A 17,668-nucleotide genomic window follows, 5' to 3' on the forward strand; every position below is an offset into this window, starting at 1 on the left:
CCCCTTTTCAAATAAACTAAACAGAAATTGCGTTTAACTATTAAATTTGAGTAAGACTGAATGCACAGGTAGAACTAAATGTCCTAAGTTCATGGTAAAATTATTCCACCCTTGTCTTGACCTTTTCTGCACACCCATGCACATGAGCCTCTGAATGGACATTTGCATAAGTATGCATAGTTTGTAGGTGTGTGTGTGTGAGCATTCAGTATGCATTTATGTGCAAGTCATTTACAGATGACAAGAGGTGCAAGAGCTGTGTGCATGCTTGTGTTGGCTTTGTTGAGTGTACAAATCTGTATTAAAACTTTGAATGTTGAATGTGATTCTGGTTGATCAGTTGAAAGGAGGATAATGACTTTATGTCCCTTTTTGGATGAATTGCATAACAAAAAGGATAAAGACCAGATGTTTAATGCCATAGAAAAAATGCAAACGGTTGTAGTATTATGTCATTAACAATTATGGCTGGTTATTTCCCCCATACATTGATGTGCATGAAAATCAACACAAGCTGATAACAGCAATACAGCATCAACTTGTACACGAAGCTCTTAAAATGGCTAAAACAATCAAGCCATTAGCTCACATGTGGTAATCTGTCCAGTCAACATAACGTAAATGAAATCCGACCTGTATTTAAAAATGTCTGCTGAATGAAGTAGAGCCCCAAGCGAAATACAAGCATGTTTGATTTATGGTTTAAGAGCAATGTAAGAGGGACACAAATAGAAAAAAACATTTACAGAGATTCTGAAAAGAATGCAGGTGGGATATTGACAATTTCACAATAAAATGAACAGCATGAGTTACATTACTGCTTAAAAAATAAAAATCAACTAATTGGCCCCAGGCTACTAAACCATTGCTGTTACAACATCCCTCCCCCTTGTTGTATGTTTACAGATCAAATGCATAAATCACAGACATTCAGTGTGATAAAAAAATAAAGAGTTAAAACTCGACAAAATGGTCATGAAAATAAAAGTATTTGTTTAAAAATGGTATCCTGGTGTTCCAAATCATGAACGTTTTTTTTTTGTTTTTTTTACTTTTTCTTTGCCAAATTTCGAGGGGAACTTTTCAGCAAGTCTCTGATCTTGAGGTACGTTCCTGTGGCTTCTGCAACTTCAATGAATTCTGGCGTGTCTTCAAATTGAACAATACCAGCTGCGAAGTTGCTCCGATGAGGAACAGCTCCTATCTTCTCCAAATGCTCAGGGGAAGCACAATTTCCAGCACCCCCGTGCAGGAGACCTTGATCCGGCTCCTGTTGGATGTCTTCCTGGATTTTCATCGAGTCCGGGCTCTGTGGGCTGTCGTCTTCGACTCTGATGGGACCGGGACTCTGATGGCCGTCATCTTCGACTCTGATGGGACCGGGACTCTGATGGCTGTCATGTTTGACTTTGACTGGACCTGGACTCTGAGGTCTGTCATTTTTCGCTTTAACCGGTTCAGGACTCTGAGGACTATCTTCTTCAACTTTGATTGGTCCAGGGCTCTGAGTCTCCGGTTCCCTTTGATTGTCATTGTTCTGACAAGATTCCTCAGGTTTCGTTGTGTCCATCGCGTCTTCGACCTCTTCCGTTTCGGTGTCCACATGCACAGGTGTGGACACGCTTGGTGAACTGGGTACAGGAGTTCCCGTCGCCGGCGTCTCAGAGTCACTGTTAGTGGCGGTGTCTGCGTTTTCTAGAGCTGCCCATATCAACCTTTGCTGCTCCTCCAGTTCCTCCAGGGACAGTTCATCCTCCGTTCCATCCGTAGCGTCATCAACCACTGTCCAGCTCTGTCCGCGCAGAGCAGGAGAGCCATTGGTGGGTGTGGGAGGAGGTGTGCCTTTAGGGAGAGGGGGGGGAGTGGGTGTAGCAGGAGGAGTGCCCTGGGGTAAAGGAGGAGGTGAACTGAAGCAAGGAGAGCCAGGGGGTAGAGGAGTCTGGAACTGGAAGTCACCTGAGCCAGGATGATAAGGTGTTCCTGGGTCTGAGAGTGGAAGACATGAGTGCAAAGTCAGACAATCAAAGAAGTCAAAATACATTTATAACAGGGGTGGGGAAAGTATTCATATTGGAATATATCTGGAATTATCGAATCACACATTCCAAATATAAATTGTTTTGTAGTGACGATCAGATGATCGGCCACTCAGCTGGGTGCGGGAACAGATCTTGGGATTTGACGCTCTGAATGAATCAATGTCCAAACACTGTCTGCTGTTGGGTGAGGTTCCCATTTAATTTAAACTCGGATCTCATACAACATTATGGTTTCTTACGTGATGGTGAAGTGATGATCCTGCATCCCCTGCCACACCAAGCTACACTCCCCCCTGTGGTAGACAACTGCTATATACAGTATATTTAGCACCTACATGTTTTATCTAAAAAATACGGGGCTCTTATAGGCAGGGTTGGTCATTTTAAAGATTTTGGTTGAAACTGTCTTTTAGGTCCTGACGTGTGCTCGGAGGAGCGAAGAAAATCCAATTCTAGATCCAATGGCGTTGGTGCATGAAAATGAGGGGCGTGGCTTTTGAGGGATCACAAAGGGGAGGGGGTGGGTGTAGATGGGGCACTGAGTGAATGCTTCTTTCACAATCATGTTTTTTTTGGAAGACTACAAACTGCCTTTTAGTTAGCTTGAAATAAACACACTCTGTGTTGCATTCTTTTGAAGGACTTGGGATGGCACATAAGGATCTGACTGCTGATAAAAAGGTGTCTTTAGATAAACAGTTACCTGATTCAATATCCATGTCTGAGCTTCTGTCAGAGGTCCGATCAGGACTGGACCTCGTCTTCTTCCTCCGCTGGGGAGATGAGTCACATTCAAGCTGTCTCTTGTTGCTGTTGGCACCAGGCTGTTTCAAAGAGGAGAAGAATATGTCGACTTTAAGTACTGAAGTCACGACTAAGCTCATCACACAACCTCATATTAGATAATCACCATGGGGAAGTTGTTGGACAGGTAGGCTGCGTAGTTTTGCTTCAAGTGGCTGCCCTGCATTGGAATAGAGCCGTACTGCATAAACTCCTGCAGGTCAGAAGAAGAGAGAGTTTGAGCAGAGACGTAAATATCACACCTTGAAACAGCAGTCTGAATAGGGCTGACGACAGAACGGACCAATAAACAGCTTCAACTCAGCGACGTATCAGAAACGGTCACTTTGTCAGACTCACATCTTTTATGTTTGGTGCAGGTACATTGAAACCTGGGAAATCCACCAGTTTGGAAACATCATAGGAGATGTTTTGGGAACTGACACCATCAGTTGCATTACCATCATTGGGAACTAGAAACAAACGAAAAAATAAAGTTTCAGCTCAACCTCTGCACATTCCAGAATCACGACTCAATGACTCACACAAGTTTATTCAAAAAGGAAAACATCTGTCTCCAAAAACTTAAAAAAAAAAATAAATAATAATAATAAACGTACCATTTCCATCATAAAGAGCCAAGCCTGAGTTTTCCATCTCTGCCTCTTTGAGCCAGCCTGGCGGGTAGCCGAGCTGCCTCATGCGATAAATCAGAGGAGGGAGGGTTTTGCCGTCAAGTCCCAGAGCAGTCAAGAGCTCCTCGCTATCATAAAGCACAACAGTGTACAACAGTCAATGACCAAGATCTACCTAAACTCATACAGTGGATACTGTGTGTTTCATAGATTTGTGTGATGGTATAAAATAAAGCTCGTGCCTCATGACTCCAGCCTTGTATTTAGCAAAGCGCTCCTCTACTTCGTCAGCGTGGTATCTCTGGTTACTCTGCATGGCCTGGTTGTTGCCCTGATTGAATTCCTTTCTTCTCTCATTAATTGCAGCCATGTCTTTAGGCTGGGAAGGTAACATTGTGAACAAACGGTTAAAACGGTGATGACATTTGGATTGAGCTCGACTCACAAAATAAATATTTACCGCTTCTTACCTTGGGACAGTCTCTCATCTGATGGCTGCTCAGACCGCAGTTGAAACAAATCGATTTTGGTCTGCAGTGAACAGAGAAGTGTTGGACTTATTATATGCTCACACACACACACACACACAGAGCAAAGCAGGTCATATATAGAGGCTCATTAAGTAACACCAGACGTACCTTCTATCTTTCATTTCTACATCCACTCCATCCGTGCCAATGACTTGGTTGAAAACTTGGTGATAGCTTTTTGACAATTCAGGAAGTTTTTAATCACACTTGTGCAGAGAAAACCTCCAAAAAACGATACGTCCTCCCGTCTATTTTAACACTTTAAATCTTATAGTACACTGTTTGAAAACAAGACTGACGTCTTCTCTTTCCTCACGGTTTCTACTGTTTTCTATGTTGGCGTTACAACTGGTAAAGAAATGATCTGACAGACAGAAGCTTCCGATTTCTGATGATGCGTAAATTCCTCCGATTTTAAAGATACGTTGGAACAGCCCAGCCATCCGTCATTTGGGGGTTTTCATTCACCAGAGGCTGGCCAAGTTTGTCGACACTGAATGTAGTGAAATGTAAAACGCTCCCAACCACCTGAGACAGAAAAAGAAGAAATCAGTTAGACATGTTGATTTATTCTAAAAGCTCCCTTTTGTGTCACACAGACATTTTGTGAAATTTCAAACCACCAAAAACAACAAGAATAAACTCACTTTATAGGATTCTGTTGTTGTTTTGACACCACCGGAAGACGACGACTTCTGTGGCTCTTCATCAAAAGCAAAAGCTGAATTCTTCACAGACAAGAACATGTGTTGTTTATCACTCAGAGCTGACCTTTTCTCCCTCACATTTCACATTTCAGATTCATACCTGAGCCTTTATTTGATAGGTGGTTTTTTTCGTTTCTTTGTCCAGCTGCTGATGCTTCAAAATCACACTGCAGATACCGTCTTCAATTTCTTGACGACACTTTCTAAAGGGGAGACATGTCATGTTGTTTAATTACACTATACTAAATTAATATATGTTGTAATACCAGCTTATTAGGGTTGTGTAAGGTTGTCACTGTTCGATACTTTTCAGTACCACAGGTTTCAGAATGATACAATCTCGGATTTTGATGGTTGAAGCGTCAAAAAATACCCAAAATTTAAAAAAAAAAAAAATCTGTTATATTTTAATCCAAAATTGCTGTGAGAGAGAAGAGTGGGTTTTTTTTTAATTCAAAGTTTGCCTGCTGCTCCGTTTGTAACTCATGAAGAGTTTCCTTTAAGTCTCTGACAAACTCTGCTCTCTCTGTACAATGTAGATTAAATAATAACGATTAAAAATATAAATGGGTAATCAAAGACTAACATGCACAAGACTAAGGTCTAATTATCACAAATACATGGCCAATCTTTTTAGTACCAAAATGCTGCAGATGTATCTGTGCAATCTGGACATTGTGCAGCAGTTATCTTGCATTAGAAAACACAAAGAAACAAATTAGCCTAATATTCGGTTGGTTGGACTTAAGATGAGTGCACAAGTTATTCTATTTTTTACATTTTGGGACTTCAGGGCCTCCGTAGTTATGGCTCGGTTAAATGTTATAGATTTATTTTAACATATGTGTCAAATTAAAGATGCTTACTTGGAAATGACGTTGTTTGCATAAAGGATTTGAAGAACCGGTCCGTCAGTGTTGACATCTTCGATTGTGATCCCGCTGAAAGGTCGAGAGGACGCTTAACGTTGTGATAATCCATCAGTTTGTTTTATTTAAATTATGAAGTTAATGAAATTACCTTGGTCGAGTGAGGATGTTTAACTTTCTTCTCAAACCTTTATGTGATCTTAGAGTTAAGAAAAACGACACAAAGCGTACATAAAAACAGACATTTTCAGGTTGTTTTGTTAGTGTTTACAGACAGGCTAGCTAGCTAGCTGCAGGATATTCTCCTCGGTGAGTCTCTCAATGTATTCAGCACACTCGTCCAGTCTACTCTGGAGCCGGCTCCTCTCCTCCTCCTGCACCTCCTCCTGCACCTCCTCCTCCTCCTCCTCCTCATCGTCGTCTGTGAAGCGGATATGTGTCGGGACGAGTGGAGGAGCGCAGTCATCCTCGAGCTGCTCAAAGAGCTCACTGTCCCCGAAATCAACTTCAGCCATTTTTTATTCCGCTTTAACACGCAGCAGAGTTCAGAGGTGAAATCAACGGCACTTCGCGCTCATTGGTCCTCCTGGTGTCACGAGACAGCCAGTAGAAAAAGAGGTGAAGTGTCTCCCTCAACGTTGTATTCCAGATTCACTTAACGTAAATAAAAAATAAACAAAAATAAAATAATAACTTTTTTATTTTTTATTTTCCAAATTCAACTCATGACTGCTTCATTTATAGAAGTTAATTTCTGCCAGTTAAAAAAAATACAATGAAAAAAAGGCAATGTTGAGATTGAGAATAATGAGTTCAGAGTCATAATTATGAGATAAAAAGTCATAACTATAAGACATAAAGTTGAAATTAGGGGGTGGGACTGGGGGAACGGTGGGTTTCCTGTAATTAGGAGTTAATTGCAGCTATTTCTTCAACAAATGTAAGGGAAACAGAGTTTCTTTAGCACGAGAAAATGAAAGTCATTCGTTAAAATATCGAGTAAAAAATTGTTTGCATGGACTAAAATATAATGCATGGATGTATGTTCTTCGTCTGATACGATTTATCTTCCCTTTTTTTATACAAACGCTTAATTTATCAAGATTTACGAGCTCTGTAAGACAGCACTGAGGGCACACAAATACTCAACTCCTCCTTGCGCTGTTGTTTCGGTTTGACTTCTTTAGCTTTGTCAAATGCGCAGTTTTTCTTCTTGACAGAACCCATTCAAACGCATTCATGACGAAGTAAGGAACTTTGTTTGCTTTTTGTGATGTCGAGCAGCTCAACCATCCACCTGACCTTACCTCAGTGGGAGGGGGGCACGCGGAAAGTTCGTTTCATTTACCTGGTGAACCTCACCTCTTTCAGCCTGACAAAGAGTCCCGAACAGGTGAGCTTGGTGCTCCTGCTGCAGACCTTAAAATGTTCCTTAATCTGCAAAGAAAGGGGATAGTTCTGTTCTGTATGACTTCATTTCCCAGAAGCCTGAGCGCTTCACTTAAAGCTCCTGTGAGGAAGTTTTTTGCACGCTATGAAACAATCTGAAATTAACATTGATGCCTCTGCATGAGCTAGAAAAACAAACATGACCATCAGCAGTGTGATTGATTATGTTTACATACTTAATTTTTAAACCTGTTCACTGCTGCCACGGGTCGTGTCAGAAGAGATAATGCTGCGTTCAAATTCTTCTCAAAAGTCGGAAATTCCAAGTTTCCGGTCTGAAACGCCATCATTAATTCCCCTCTGAAGCTGGAATCCGTCTCGGAAAGTCTGAAAATATTCACTAGCCCGAGTTAAAATCCAACTTGGTTGCTACATGAATCAGCTGTCACATTTATTCGCTGTATTTTCCTCTTTTTGTATGATTACATGTTGTGTCGTGTCGTGCCAGTTCTGTCTGTGGACATGTTGATGTTATATTTTAGTTTTAGCGAAGAAAACAAAGGCAGTCCTGGAGGAGTCCATGTTGCTCCTCTGACTGGTCAACTCGTGTTTGAGGTCATTCCTACCCAGTGCCAAGATCCAAGTTCAGAGGTCAATAAACACAGCATAGTAAACATAATGTCTTGTGTCCTGCCTGTCTGTATACTGCTACTGGATGCCTTGAATTTCCCTCGGGATCAATAAAGTATCTATCTATCTATCTATCTATTTATCATAACCGGTTACAGCCTACGAAAGTTCCCGTAGCAAATAATGATAATGAGTGATATTCACTGAAGACAGAAGGATGAGATTTTTCATCGGAATACACGACCAACACGTTTTACAGGACAATGCTGCCTTCAAGTACTCCACGGACGGTTCCAGTTTCCCTAGATGAGAAGCAGGTCTTCCAACTTTATAACTTGACATCCCAAATCTGAAACTGGGACTGTCTGAGGAGCATTTACATTTTTATCATTGATCTCATGTATACAAACTGTAAGCAACAACTTTCATGTAATTCCTAGCTGCTTTTCCTGAAATGATCTCGTACATGATTTTACTTTTCTCCATTTCTTAATGGCACATACCAGATTTAAACGTTTCATGTCTTGTGTCTGTTTCAGAGCTCTGCCGTCCCTCTTTATTTAGGAGCCGATCTCTTCTCCAACACTGACATCCGCACAGAGAACCATCCGAGACACCATGCCAAGTTTGCCAAAAAAGGGTTGGCAACAAAGATTCACTTCTCCTCGGGTAACATGCACAAGAGGGCAAAACAAATACATATAAAATCAATGCACACGCCTACACACAGGAACATTTTACTGTTTTTTTTTCTCCCTCTGCGTCAGATTTCAGGTTCCATGGGTTGAAGGTGCCGACTGTAAATAACAGCCTCTGGTTCTACAGTGTTGAAGGACTTTTTCGAGTCGCCTTCGAAATGTACAGTAAGCAAGAGCAGCTCGCTGTGCTAGAGACCTTCCAGGTACAGAGCAGCTGAGATTATAGAATAGAATACAATGTCTTTATCGTCATTATACATTTGTACAACGAAAGGATTTGGCTTCACCTTAAAGTGCACACAGCTAAAAAGAAAAACAACTGAAGAAGAATATAAAAAAAACTCTAATTAAGGTTACCTGGGCCATGTATGGTAAAGTTATTTACAGGTATCAGCATTGTAAATTATGGATAGATATTGCATAAATCTAAAATAAATGTTTGCACAGTATGAAATGTAAACTATTGCAGAAATATAAATAAATATTGCAGAAATATTATGTATAAATACTTAATACATTTTGATGTTAATTCATGCTTTTCATTATTAGGATGTTTGGAAAATGCAGATCAATGCCAGCCCTCTGAAAACAAGCTACAGCCTCAGCGTGCAGCTGGATTTTACACCGTCCATCAACATGCACGATGCACGCCCAAAGAAGGAAGTGTCACTACCTCAGCTGTGCCATGTCGGCCAAGACCCGGTGGAGGCGTGCGCCGGTGACGCATCAGCATCGGCAGATCACGATTATTGTACGCATCCAAAGCAAACATTGCACACTGAGCCGTGCAGTCAAGCAGTTTCCACAGTGAGACACAAGCTGCAGGAATTGGGTGACAAACTCTCTGAAAGCCGCACGGACTCTCTGGAGACGATACTGCTGCTTTTGGAGACTGTTGATCAATGCATGAATGGGAACCTGGAAGAGAGAGATGTGAAAGAGACGGTGTTAGCGCTGCTCAAGGCCAAAGACTGGGGCTGTGTTTATTCCAGCTCGTTGCTCGCTTGTATCGGACGCTGGCTCGGGCAGCAGTTTCACGCAGCCAACAACAGCATCAGTCACAAAGTGGAGGGCTTTAAAGTGCACCACATCGAGAGGATCAGTGACCTGCCTCCCGCGGAGGAGCTGACCGCGGAGCTGTTCCCAGAAGCCATGCAGACGCTGCTGCTTCACTGGATGGGTTTGAGCGAGGAGTCCACCGTGGAGAAGAGACGCAGCGAGTACCCGATTCTGCTCCTCATCCTGGAGTTCGCCAACCGCAACCTCATCACTGGCGTGGCTCACGTGCTCTACTCAAGTCTTATATGTAAATAGAGCTGGACTTAGAAAACAGAAAGATTTGCACTTTGATTATTCTAATAAACGCGTTTGCTTTTTTCTCTCTGTCTTTATTCTCTGCATTCTTAAACCCTGTTTTGTAACGAGGGGCGGCCTGGTGAGATGTTGGGGGATCCTGTTACCATAACCAATATTATTCTATTACGTTGCAGTTTTGTCTTGATACCATCATTTTTTACCTGTGATGTAATACAAGTACATCTCAGATGTCATGGATACCACAGCAACAAACAAATATCATGGGTTGTTTTTAATGATCATAAAATGCAGACTGTTTAAAAGTATAAACATGTGAGCACATCGACATACCAACATGTGGCCAATGTATTTGTGCTATTCTTATTATGCTTTTATTTTGATGGGTTTCTTTCTAAAGCTTGGATACTCTTTAAAACTCATCAAATTAAGAGATTGCACTTTAAAAAAAAAAAAAACACGGTACAGAAAAGTATCTGAGTATCGAACACTTTGACCACACGACTCTCGTGTTGGTTTTTAACATGTAAAGTTTTTGATTAAACAGATGAATTAATAGAAAAGGACCGGCACGCCTGTGGATGCGATCTGAATAGCACAAATACAAATTCACAGTTCTGTGATGTTACCTGTTTGTTAGTTCCTCTGCTGTGTAAGAAACATAAACTTAACTTCTGTTCTTTTATTGGACAAAATAAGGATTTAAAGATTGAAGATTTTTCCACCTTTGAATCTTGAACACAGAATCACCACTGCCTTCGTTCTTTCTGCAGCTTTGGATAACAAAATAAGAATCAAGATTTTTTTTTTTTTTAAAGCTTTGGTACTTTTTGATACCATTGATTTATTAAAATTAGATTGTTTAAAGACATGGTGCCTAAAAGTGTATTGCTGTGGCGTGGTTCCTTGCTGGTGAAAAATGGACGCCACACAAAGGATGAAGTAAGATTATGCATGAAAAAAAAAAAAAAAAACCTTATTAGACACAAAACTAATTTATTTTTTCAACATCTGAAACATGTGATTCCTCCTCTCCCGCACATCTTTTTTTCTGCAGCAGTCCTGAAGACAACATCTTTTATAACCTTCTGTCGCCCGCCCCTCTCTCCAACAGGAAACACGCCAACCTCCGGGCGCCACATTGTTCCACGTTGACTTCAGCGGCCGTCTTTAAAAAGGATGTAAACAGTGTGCACATTATATTCAGTCTCAAACAAACAATCACACATTAACATATATTTGAGGTTAAAAAAAGCTACCACATTATTCAAACAGATGTCTAACTGTAAGCAGCATCGAGCAGTCCAACTGATGCGTTCTTTTGGTAGATGTACAGATTCACAAGCACCGAGACAAACTCAGCATCCGGCTATTTACATGAAAATGTTCCAATGTGTGAGACGTTTGTCATTAAATTATTTGCAGATTCAGAGCGACATCCATGCAAGCTTTGAAGGCTAGCGATGAGTTTATGGTCCTATGTGATCAGACGGGTGGCAACAACTGCGGACGACGGACGTCTGGCTTTAGATAGAATCCATCCCTCGAGAGAAGGAGGAGGAGAAGCCGAGGCCCATTCCCCTCTGGGTGTGCGTCTGCGAGCGAGCCATCTCGTACTGAACGTCAAGGTTCCTGAACATCTCTTCCTGCTTCTGAAGAGTCTGCAAGCCCTCGTCGTTTAGTGGTTTGGGAATTTCAGCTTCATCGTCCTGCAAAGGCAACGAGACGCAAATTATAAAAATATTTTTTTATTTTTTTAAAAAACAGCTCTGTGAATTTAATGTTGAAAGGCTAAAACACACGATTTGTGTAACGCCTCGCTGATTAGGAGAAAGAAACAAACGTGTACTTACTTTAATGCCCATGAGTTTGCGAAATTTATTATTTTGGTCCTTGTTTCCGAAGTTCAGCTTCTCCCATAGCTCGGCTGTCTGGGACTTGTCCTTACGGATTAAAAAGGAAAATGATGAGCTTCATATACAAATGTTTGAAAATCTCCTTAAATGTTTTTCAGAACCGTCATCTTCAGAGTACATATTGAAATTTGAAAACCCAGTCTCACCCCTTCTTTCTTTCCCTGCCATAGCATCTTCCTCTTTTTCTCCTGCTCTGCAAACTTCATGGGATTTACGGACGATGGATTGTAGTAGCTGGGCACAGCGATGCCGGTCTCTGCCAGTGTTTTCGCTTGAAGGGCCGCCATCTGCGCCGCCATAGCAATCTGAGGCGTCACCTGCGTCCCAGAGGCCAGCAGGGCGGCAACGTTGAGGCCTGGGTTCGAGGCAGCTGCGGCTGCAGCAGCAGCAGCGACTGCAATGGGTGCAGTCACTGGAAATAAAATGCATGGATCGGCATAAATAAGTGACAGACTCGAGTAATGGAGGATTTTTAAATACGTAGGCGGATTATCGCCTCTTACCTGCAGCTATCTCCTGCTGCTGCTGCTGCTGTTTCTCAAACATTTCCTTCTCCTTCTGCTCCTGCAGTTTCTTGGCTCTTTCCAGTCTGGGCAGAAAAAAAAGTGAAGAGCATTTACTCATTGGATTTTAACATACATTACATCAAAATACAACTTTACACTAAAAAAAATAAAATAAATCAAAGCCTCACAAGTTGGAGACGCACACAATGTGTGACCTAACGAACAGGGGAGAGTTCAGAATTGAAATGGATTGAAACTAAAGATGTGGATGTGTAAGTTGTACTGTCAGTGTCACAGTTATAAATCAACCACAAAATTCTTTTGTTAACAAATCAGATTAACTTCAGGTATTTTGGTTGGATTAAAGCTCGGCCTCATCTGTACTCCGGCTTCCTTCTTGTCGGGTTTCAAAATGATGCAAACATAAAGAAACCTGGCCGATTTAAACAGTTTAATCTTTTCATGTTGGAAAAACTCCTCGGTTAAACTGACTTGACGCTTTGCTTTTTCCTGGTTATTGGGTGGGTTATTATGAGGGTGTATTCTTTGTGAATAAGAAAAAACTAAACGTGCACTTTTTTTTTCTTATTCAATAAAACGGAAAGCAAAACCCAGCACAGTGGAAGGTCATGCGAGCTGTTGTCTTGCCTTCTGGCCAGAGCCTCTTGTGCATCCATCGCCGTGTTGCGGCCTCGGAAGGCTGGCGGATTAACTGGCGTGCTGCGACTCTTTTTCCGGACTTTCTCGCTCCTCTTCTTTCGCTCTCTGGTGGAGAATTTTTTTTTTTTTTTAAAGTTAATCACAAAGCAAAAAAACCCAACCTGTTAGTTAAATGTGGAATCATTGTGTGAAAGAAGCTCACAAACACTTAACGCACTACAACCCACCTGCTCTTACTGCGACTTCGGCTGTGATGACGGTGTTTGCTCCTCGAACCCGAGCGAGACCGGGCCTTCTTCTTCCTGTCCCGGCTGCGTGATATTGATCGCCGCTTGTCTTTACTTCTGCTGTGATGCCGCCTGAAGAATCAAAAATCAAAGTGATTACTGCGGAGAATAAAACTATATTGAACGATGACAGAGAAACTTGAGTCCATCCCTCCTCATGAAGAAGGAGCTTCATCTTCACAGCTCGACGCTCACCTCTCTCTGGAGTGTGACCTGGACGTGCTTCGGCCTTTGGAGGGCTTTCTGTCTTTGCGCCTGGATCGCTCCTCGCCTCTCTCAGCTGAGAGTCTCTCGGGCTCTTCCTGCTCGTCTGTTTTTCTGTGCGACTTGGCTGGCTTCTCTGAGTCCCTCTTTCGTGCCTGTTTTAAGAAGAAGTTGTCTCTTTCAGGAAAATAGTGCAACAAAAAGAGTTAGTACCATGGCTTACAGCAGAAGGTATGTCATCAGTTTTGAGAGGCTGAAAAAAAACCTACTGCTAAAACATTTATAGGATACCATTCTGTAACCATGATAGCAAGAGTGAGAGGTCTGTGATGCTCCGAGTTTTTCACTACACAAATATCAGCAGAATTACAGGAATCGATCAAAGCATCAGGATTTGAAGCTCTCAGGTCTTTAAACTGAGTGCATGCAAACCTTAACATGTGCCAATCCAGTCAGGGAAAACGATACCTACATTTCTGAACCTCAACCCACACAGAGGAGACATAGGGATGGGCATTCAGCGGACTTTTACAGCTGCTTAACTCATCTCACCGAAATCAAACCACATGCACCGAAAAAAAAACAAGAATCACTTTCTTTATTACCAAAAATCTATCACTACAAAATTCGTCCTGTTTTTCAGTTCTAACTTTCCTCCGTTACATCTTCAGTGAAATGATCACAATCATTTTCCCAGGTGAGCTGGAACAGGTCATCAAATTCAATATGGATGAATTAATCTGACAGGGAAACTTTATGAATCACTCCCAGCATAATTAAGCCCATCCCTTTCTTAAAGAGTAAATGATCATGTTTGTGCTAAAAGTGTGAGGCATACAGAGTTTGAATGGCAGATAGTTACCTGTCCCAGTAGTAGACATATTATTTTGCTATGTCAGGAGGGTCTTCTGTTCAGTCTCTTCGTGCATTAGCACGCTGAGTATGATTTATTGTAGAAATGTTATCATGTGATCTACACACAAGATTTAACAAAAAAAAAAATCTACTCTTCACCATTTCATACAGCAAATACAAATGATGAGCGATATAGAAGGAGGCATGTCAACAGTGGGAGGGTCAAAAAGGACCCCGCCCCTCCGTTTGAACAAGCCCCTCTATGTCTTCTGTTTTTTTAAATTTGGTTATGGTAGCTTTTATGATGTCACAAAACATACTCACCTCGACCAAAAAAAAAAAACTAACAAGAAATACAACTTATGACCTTAAAAATCACATCAAATGTGTTTCTAGTCATAGAGAGAAATGTTTTATTTACCTCTTTGCTCCTGCTGCGACTCCGTCTGTTTTTTCTGTCACCTGGAGACAGCAGAGAAGGAGCGTTACACACCGGACCTTTCCAACAAACTCACAAATAAAAACATATACTGAAGCTGTCTCACATTGTATTTGATGTGGTTGGTTGACCACAGTCTAAAATAGAGTAGTTTGGGAATAACATTTCCTGTGATGCAATTAAATCTGTGGCTCAATCATTGGGCGACTGAACTCTCATGAGAGTGTGACTGATTTCATCCCACGTTACGTCTTACGTTTTCTGTCTCGGGAGCGTGACCTCGACCGTGAGTGGTGGTGTTTGGAGCTTCTTGGAGATCGAGAAGCCTCCATGCTGTGTTTTTTTCGGTGATGAACGGGGGACTCTGTTCTGGTCAGTTCGTCCGAGTCATTGTCACTGGCCTGAAAGAAATTTAAAAAAAGGAAACACCAGTCTTCAAATTAACGAGGTACAGTACGCTCAAGAATCCATGTCCTAGTTTCAGTGATCCTCCCAAAGGCAAGGCAGCCCCGCTTGAAAACCTTAACATGAATGACACCAACAATAGAGAGGAATGATGATGACTTTGTGACTATGGACTGATTCCTTGCATCAATCTTTTCAATGCAAACCAGATACATATTAATAATAACGGTCTGCACAGTGTCATCATGTCAGTGTATCCAGACTGTTTTTACTACAATGAGATTTATTTCTAAGCTAGGTTTGTGCTGAAATACAACGCTTATTTACTCAGTAAGGTAACTAACTTACTTAACCGTAATGTTAACCAGGTTGCTTTTGTTTTGATTTATGCATCTTATTTTAATTCTTAGCCATCATTGTCAATCTGCCCGTCTGTGTCTGCTTTACTTTTTGTTTTTATGCATCAATGTTACTGCTAATTTTACATCTGCTGCAACCATCCCTTATTATGTCTATTTTAAAGTGTTGTTATTTCCTAAAGGCCTAACCAGGGACAAGATCTGCACATTAGTCATGGCTACAAGTCCTATAAACGTTGCAGCAGTTCATTTTAATAAGACATAACAATGACAACATGTATTGTCCCTGACAGATAGGTCAGGATCCAACTCGAGACAAGAGTTGGAAATTACCGAACGCTATATACCGGTACTCTGCAGAAAATCAGTGAAACTGTGTTAAATCGCATTGTCTCTTTAAGATAATTAAGAAACATTATTGATTCTGGCGTTGCAGCAGCAATACAGATATCAAGAAGTCAAAAACTGAATAAAATAGCAACATAAATACAATTTGAGAAATAGTAGAAGGATTTATACAGACGAATATACATAGTGGGGTAAACTCAACAGGACAATGAAGAAATAATGTGCAGTGGATGGCAGGTTAAAGTGACCAGTGATGATTTAAAGTTGAGTGTATTCAGAGGCAGTTTGACACTTATAAAGTATAATATAGTGCAATAAATGCAATATTCAGTTATGCTGCCATGCAATATATAGAATATAAATATAATATGAATGCATACAAACGTATTACAAAAGTACAAGACAAATAAACTGATAAACAAACAGATGCAGCTGCTTAAGAGTTTGGTAAACTTGAGTTAGTGACTAAGGGTCTAAAATCTGCCACGTCAAAACACTGATTACCTAAAGAAAGTGTTGTAGTGGTGCCTAAAGACGTGATAAGAGAAAATGTTTATTTTCTTTTTTATTTAGTGGCTCATACAGCAGAGGATAAACAGTGACATGTCAGACTAACCTCACATATATGCTTAATGTACCTTTAAAAACTCAAACTTCCCCCTTACATTGATTGTTTATGTTTTGTTTATTGATTGTTGTGTACTATTGGCGACTGAGTAGTGAGGGTCTCCCCTTCCCCATCCTAAAAAATACAGCATAAACGTGTGAATCATAGAGGATTTAGAGCTGGCTATACCCTCTATGGAGACTTTAAAATCAGTAGATACTAACACTCCTTCCACTACATCCATGTAAACAATAACATTTACAGAAATCCCCGAGAAAAAGTATGTTTTTATTCACCCACACACACACTCTCAGGTCATTAGTGACTGATCACATAGTGAATAACAAGACAAACGTGTGGCCAGAATTGAAGAAAGAGACGAAACATGAGCCCGAAACGAAAGATTAAAGTTAGCATTTATGCTAACCACATTAGCGCACCATTCATACCAGATGGCTATGGCTAAAGCTAACTGAAGCTAGCCGCCATCTTTAAGAGAGAGAGAGAAACATCGCGACAGAAAAACTACAAAACTCTAATTTACTTTGTTTAGAATAATGTATGCCTCGTTCAGCGTTTGGGTAGTAATACTTACAGACATGATCCTCGAAGGCGTTGACTCTATGTCGAGGATGTTTTTTGATTCACCGTGAAAAAGGAGAGTTAGCTAGCTAGCTAGCTGCAGATCAGCCGTTTGTGTGAGGAGCCCCGAGTCAGGTTGATCTGGGTTGCCAGGTCCGTTTACATCCCCCTTAATACAGTTAACCACAAGACGACGAACCCTTATTAAAAGTGCTAATAAACGAATAAAAGTGGTCGATTAATGTGTAGATCATAGGCTGTATATAATATGTATGCACCCATGCATAAAACAATAGAAGAAACAGCATCTTATTTAGTATTTTACATGTTTGTAGTTGTTTATTGTGTTTATTTTGTATTAATGTTGATATTTAATGTTGTACTTTGTACATAAGAGAGCTGTACGCGTGTAAGGCCAATAAAGCTGATTATGAGCTTTGTCAATGTTGAATTTCTTAGAGGATCTTATTAATTTGTTTAATGTGCTTTTACTTGAAATATAAATCATTAGAAAGAGGATTTCCAACCTGGCAACACGGCCAGCCCCCCCCGTCCCTCTGTGTGAGGAGCTTAACAACAAACCTCCCAACAAAAGCTTAAAAAGGTTTTTTATTTTGTGATTGTAAACATTTTTGGCCTGATTTCCGAAGCTGGTTATTGTAGCATTGCAGACATTATTATTTGGGGTAAATTTCATACATTCTTGTATATGATGTAGAACCAACCCTTCATAATCTGTGTCCCCAAAAAATAAGAAAAGTCCATCTTCTCCATCTTCTGCCTACTCCACTTTTCAGTAAAAGTGTGCTCAAACAGGCCATTTGGAGATTTTCCCTTCATGACATCACAAAGGGCAGTAACCCCTCCCCCAGGTGGGTGAAACTCCCACAGCTAGGTGTATGTTCT

At 40.9% G+C, this 17,668-nt stretch overlaps 3 protein-coding genes across 3 annotated transcripts; 1 reads left to right on the top strand and 2 right to left on the bottom strand.

Moving 5' to 3' along the window:
• Window positions 1–398: 398 nt before the first annotated feature.
• zcchc8 (zinc finger, CCHC domain containing 8) lies at window positions 399–6,973 on the bottom strand. The gene is made up of 15 exons (XM_079346240.1): window positions 6,912–6,973; window positions 5,862–6,217; window positions 5,715–5,754; window positions 5,561–5,635; window positions 4,795–4,897; window positions 4,635–4,715; window positions 4,412–4,515; window positions 4,096–4,161; window positions 3,928–3,988; window positions 3,700–3,836; window positions 3,443–3,585; window positions 3,183–3,295; window positions 2,950–3,036; window positions 2,743–2,863; window positions 399–1,986 (listed from the first exon to the last, which is right to left on the bottom strand). The coding sequence occupies exons 2-15, from the start codon at window positions 6,076–6,078 to the stop codon at window positions 1,049–1,051; spliced, it is 2,286 nt and encodes a 761-aa protein (XP_079202366.1). The 5' UTR covers window positions 6,079–6,217; window positions 6,912–6,973; the 3' UTR covers window positions 399–1,048.
• Window positions 6,748–9,663, top strand: LOC306825479 (uncharacterized protein). The gene is made up of 4 exons (XM_079346246.1): window positions 6,748–6,956; window positions 8,122–8,251; window positions 8,350–8,483; window positions 8,830–9,663. Exons 1-4 carry the CDS (start codon window positions 6,837–6,839, stop codon window positions 9,592–9,594), a joined length of 1,149 nt encoding a protein of 382 aa, XP_079202372.1. The 5' UTR covers window positions 6,748–6,836; the 3' UTR covers window positions 9,595–9,663.
• Window positions 9,664–9,853: 190 nt separating this feature from the next.
• rsrc2 (arginine/serine-rich coiled-coil 2) lies at window positions 9,854–16,931 on the bottom strand. Its single transcript, XM_079355584.1, has 10 exons — window positions 16,776–16,931; window positions 14,718–14,862; window positions 14,444–14,484; window positions 13,159–13,322; window positions 12,904–13,035; window positions 12,665–12,781; window positions 12,014–12,099; window positions 11,657–11,922; window positions 11,448–11,537; window positions 9,854–11,303 (listed from the first exon to the last, which is right to left on the bottom strand). Exons 1-10 carry the CDS (start codon window positions 16,779–16,781, stop codon window positions 11,121–11,123), a joined length of 1,230 nt encoding a protein of 409 aa, XP_079211710.1. The 5' UTR covers window positions 16,782–16,931; the 3' UTR covers window positions 9,854–11,120.
• Between the last annotated feature and the right edge of the window lie 737 nt (window positions 16,932–17,668).

Source organism: Symphodus melops, assembly GCF_947650265.1.
Source record: "Symphodus melops genome assembly, chromosome: 1".
NCBI classification, from domain to species: Eukaryota; Metazoa; Chordata; class Actinopteri; order Labriformes; family Labridae; genus Symphodus; species Symphodus melops.

Excerpts from the sequence above, each read along its gene's own strand:
- zcchc8 (XM_079346240.1), bottom strand. The coding sequence starts at position 6,078 with ATGGCTGAAGTTGATTTCGGGGACAGTGAGCTCTTTGAGCAGCTCGAG. Across the intron at positions 3,037-3,182 it reads CTGCACCAAACATAAAAGAT|GAGTTTATGCAGTACGGCTC; the intron begins GTGAGTCTGACA and ends TCTGACCTGCAG. Across the intron at positions 1,987-2,742 it reads AGACATGGATATTGAATCAG|ACCCAGGAACACCTTATCAT; the intron begins GTAACTGTTTAT and ends TTCCACTCTCAG.
- LOC306825479 (XM_079346246.1), top strand. The coding sequence starts at position 6,837 with ATGTCGAGCAGCTCAACCATCCACCTGACCTTACCTCAGTGGGAGGGG. Across the intron at positions 6,957-8,121 it reads TGACAAAGAGTCCCGAACAG|AGCTCTGCCGTCCCTCTTTA; the intron begins GTGAGCTTGGTG and ends TGTCTGTTTCAG. Across the intron at positions 8,484-8,829 it reads CTGTGCTAGAGACCTTCCAG|GATGTTTGGAAAATGCAGAT; the intron begins GTACAGAGCAGC and ends TTTCATTATTAG.
- rsrc2 (XM_079355584.1), bottom strand. Across the intron at positions 11,538-11,656 it reads GGCAGGGAAAGAAAGAAGGG|GACAAGTCCCAGACAGCCGA; the intron begins GTGAGACTGGGT and ends TTAATCCGTAAG. Across the intron at positions 11,304-11,447 it reads GCAAACTCATGGGCATTAAA|GACGATGAAGCTGAAATTCC; the intron begins GTAAGTACACGT and ends TTGCCTTTGCAG.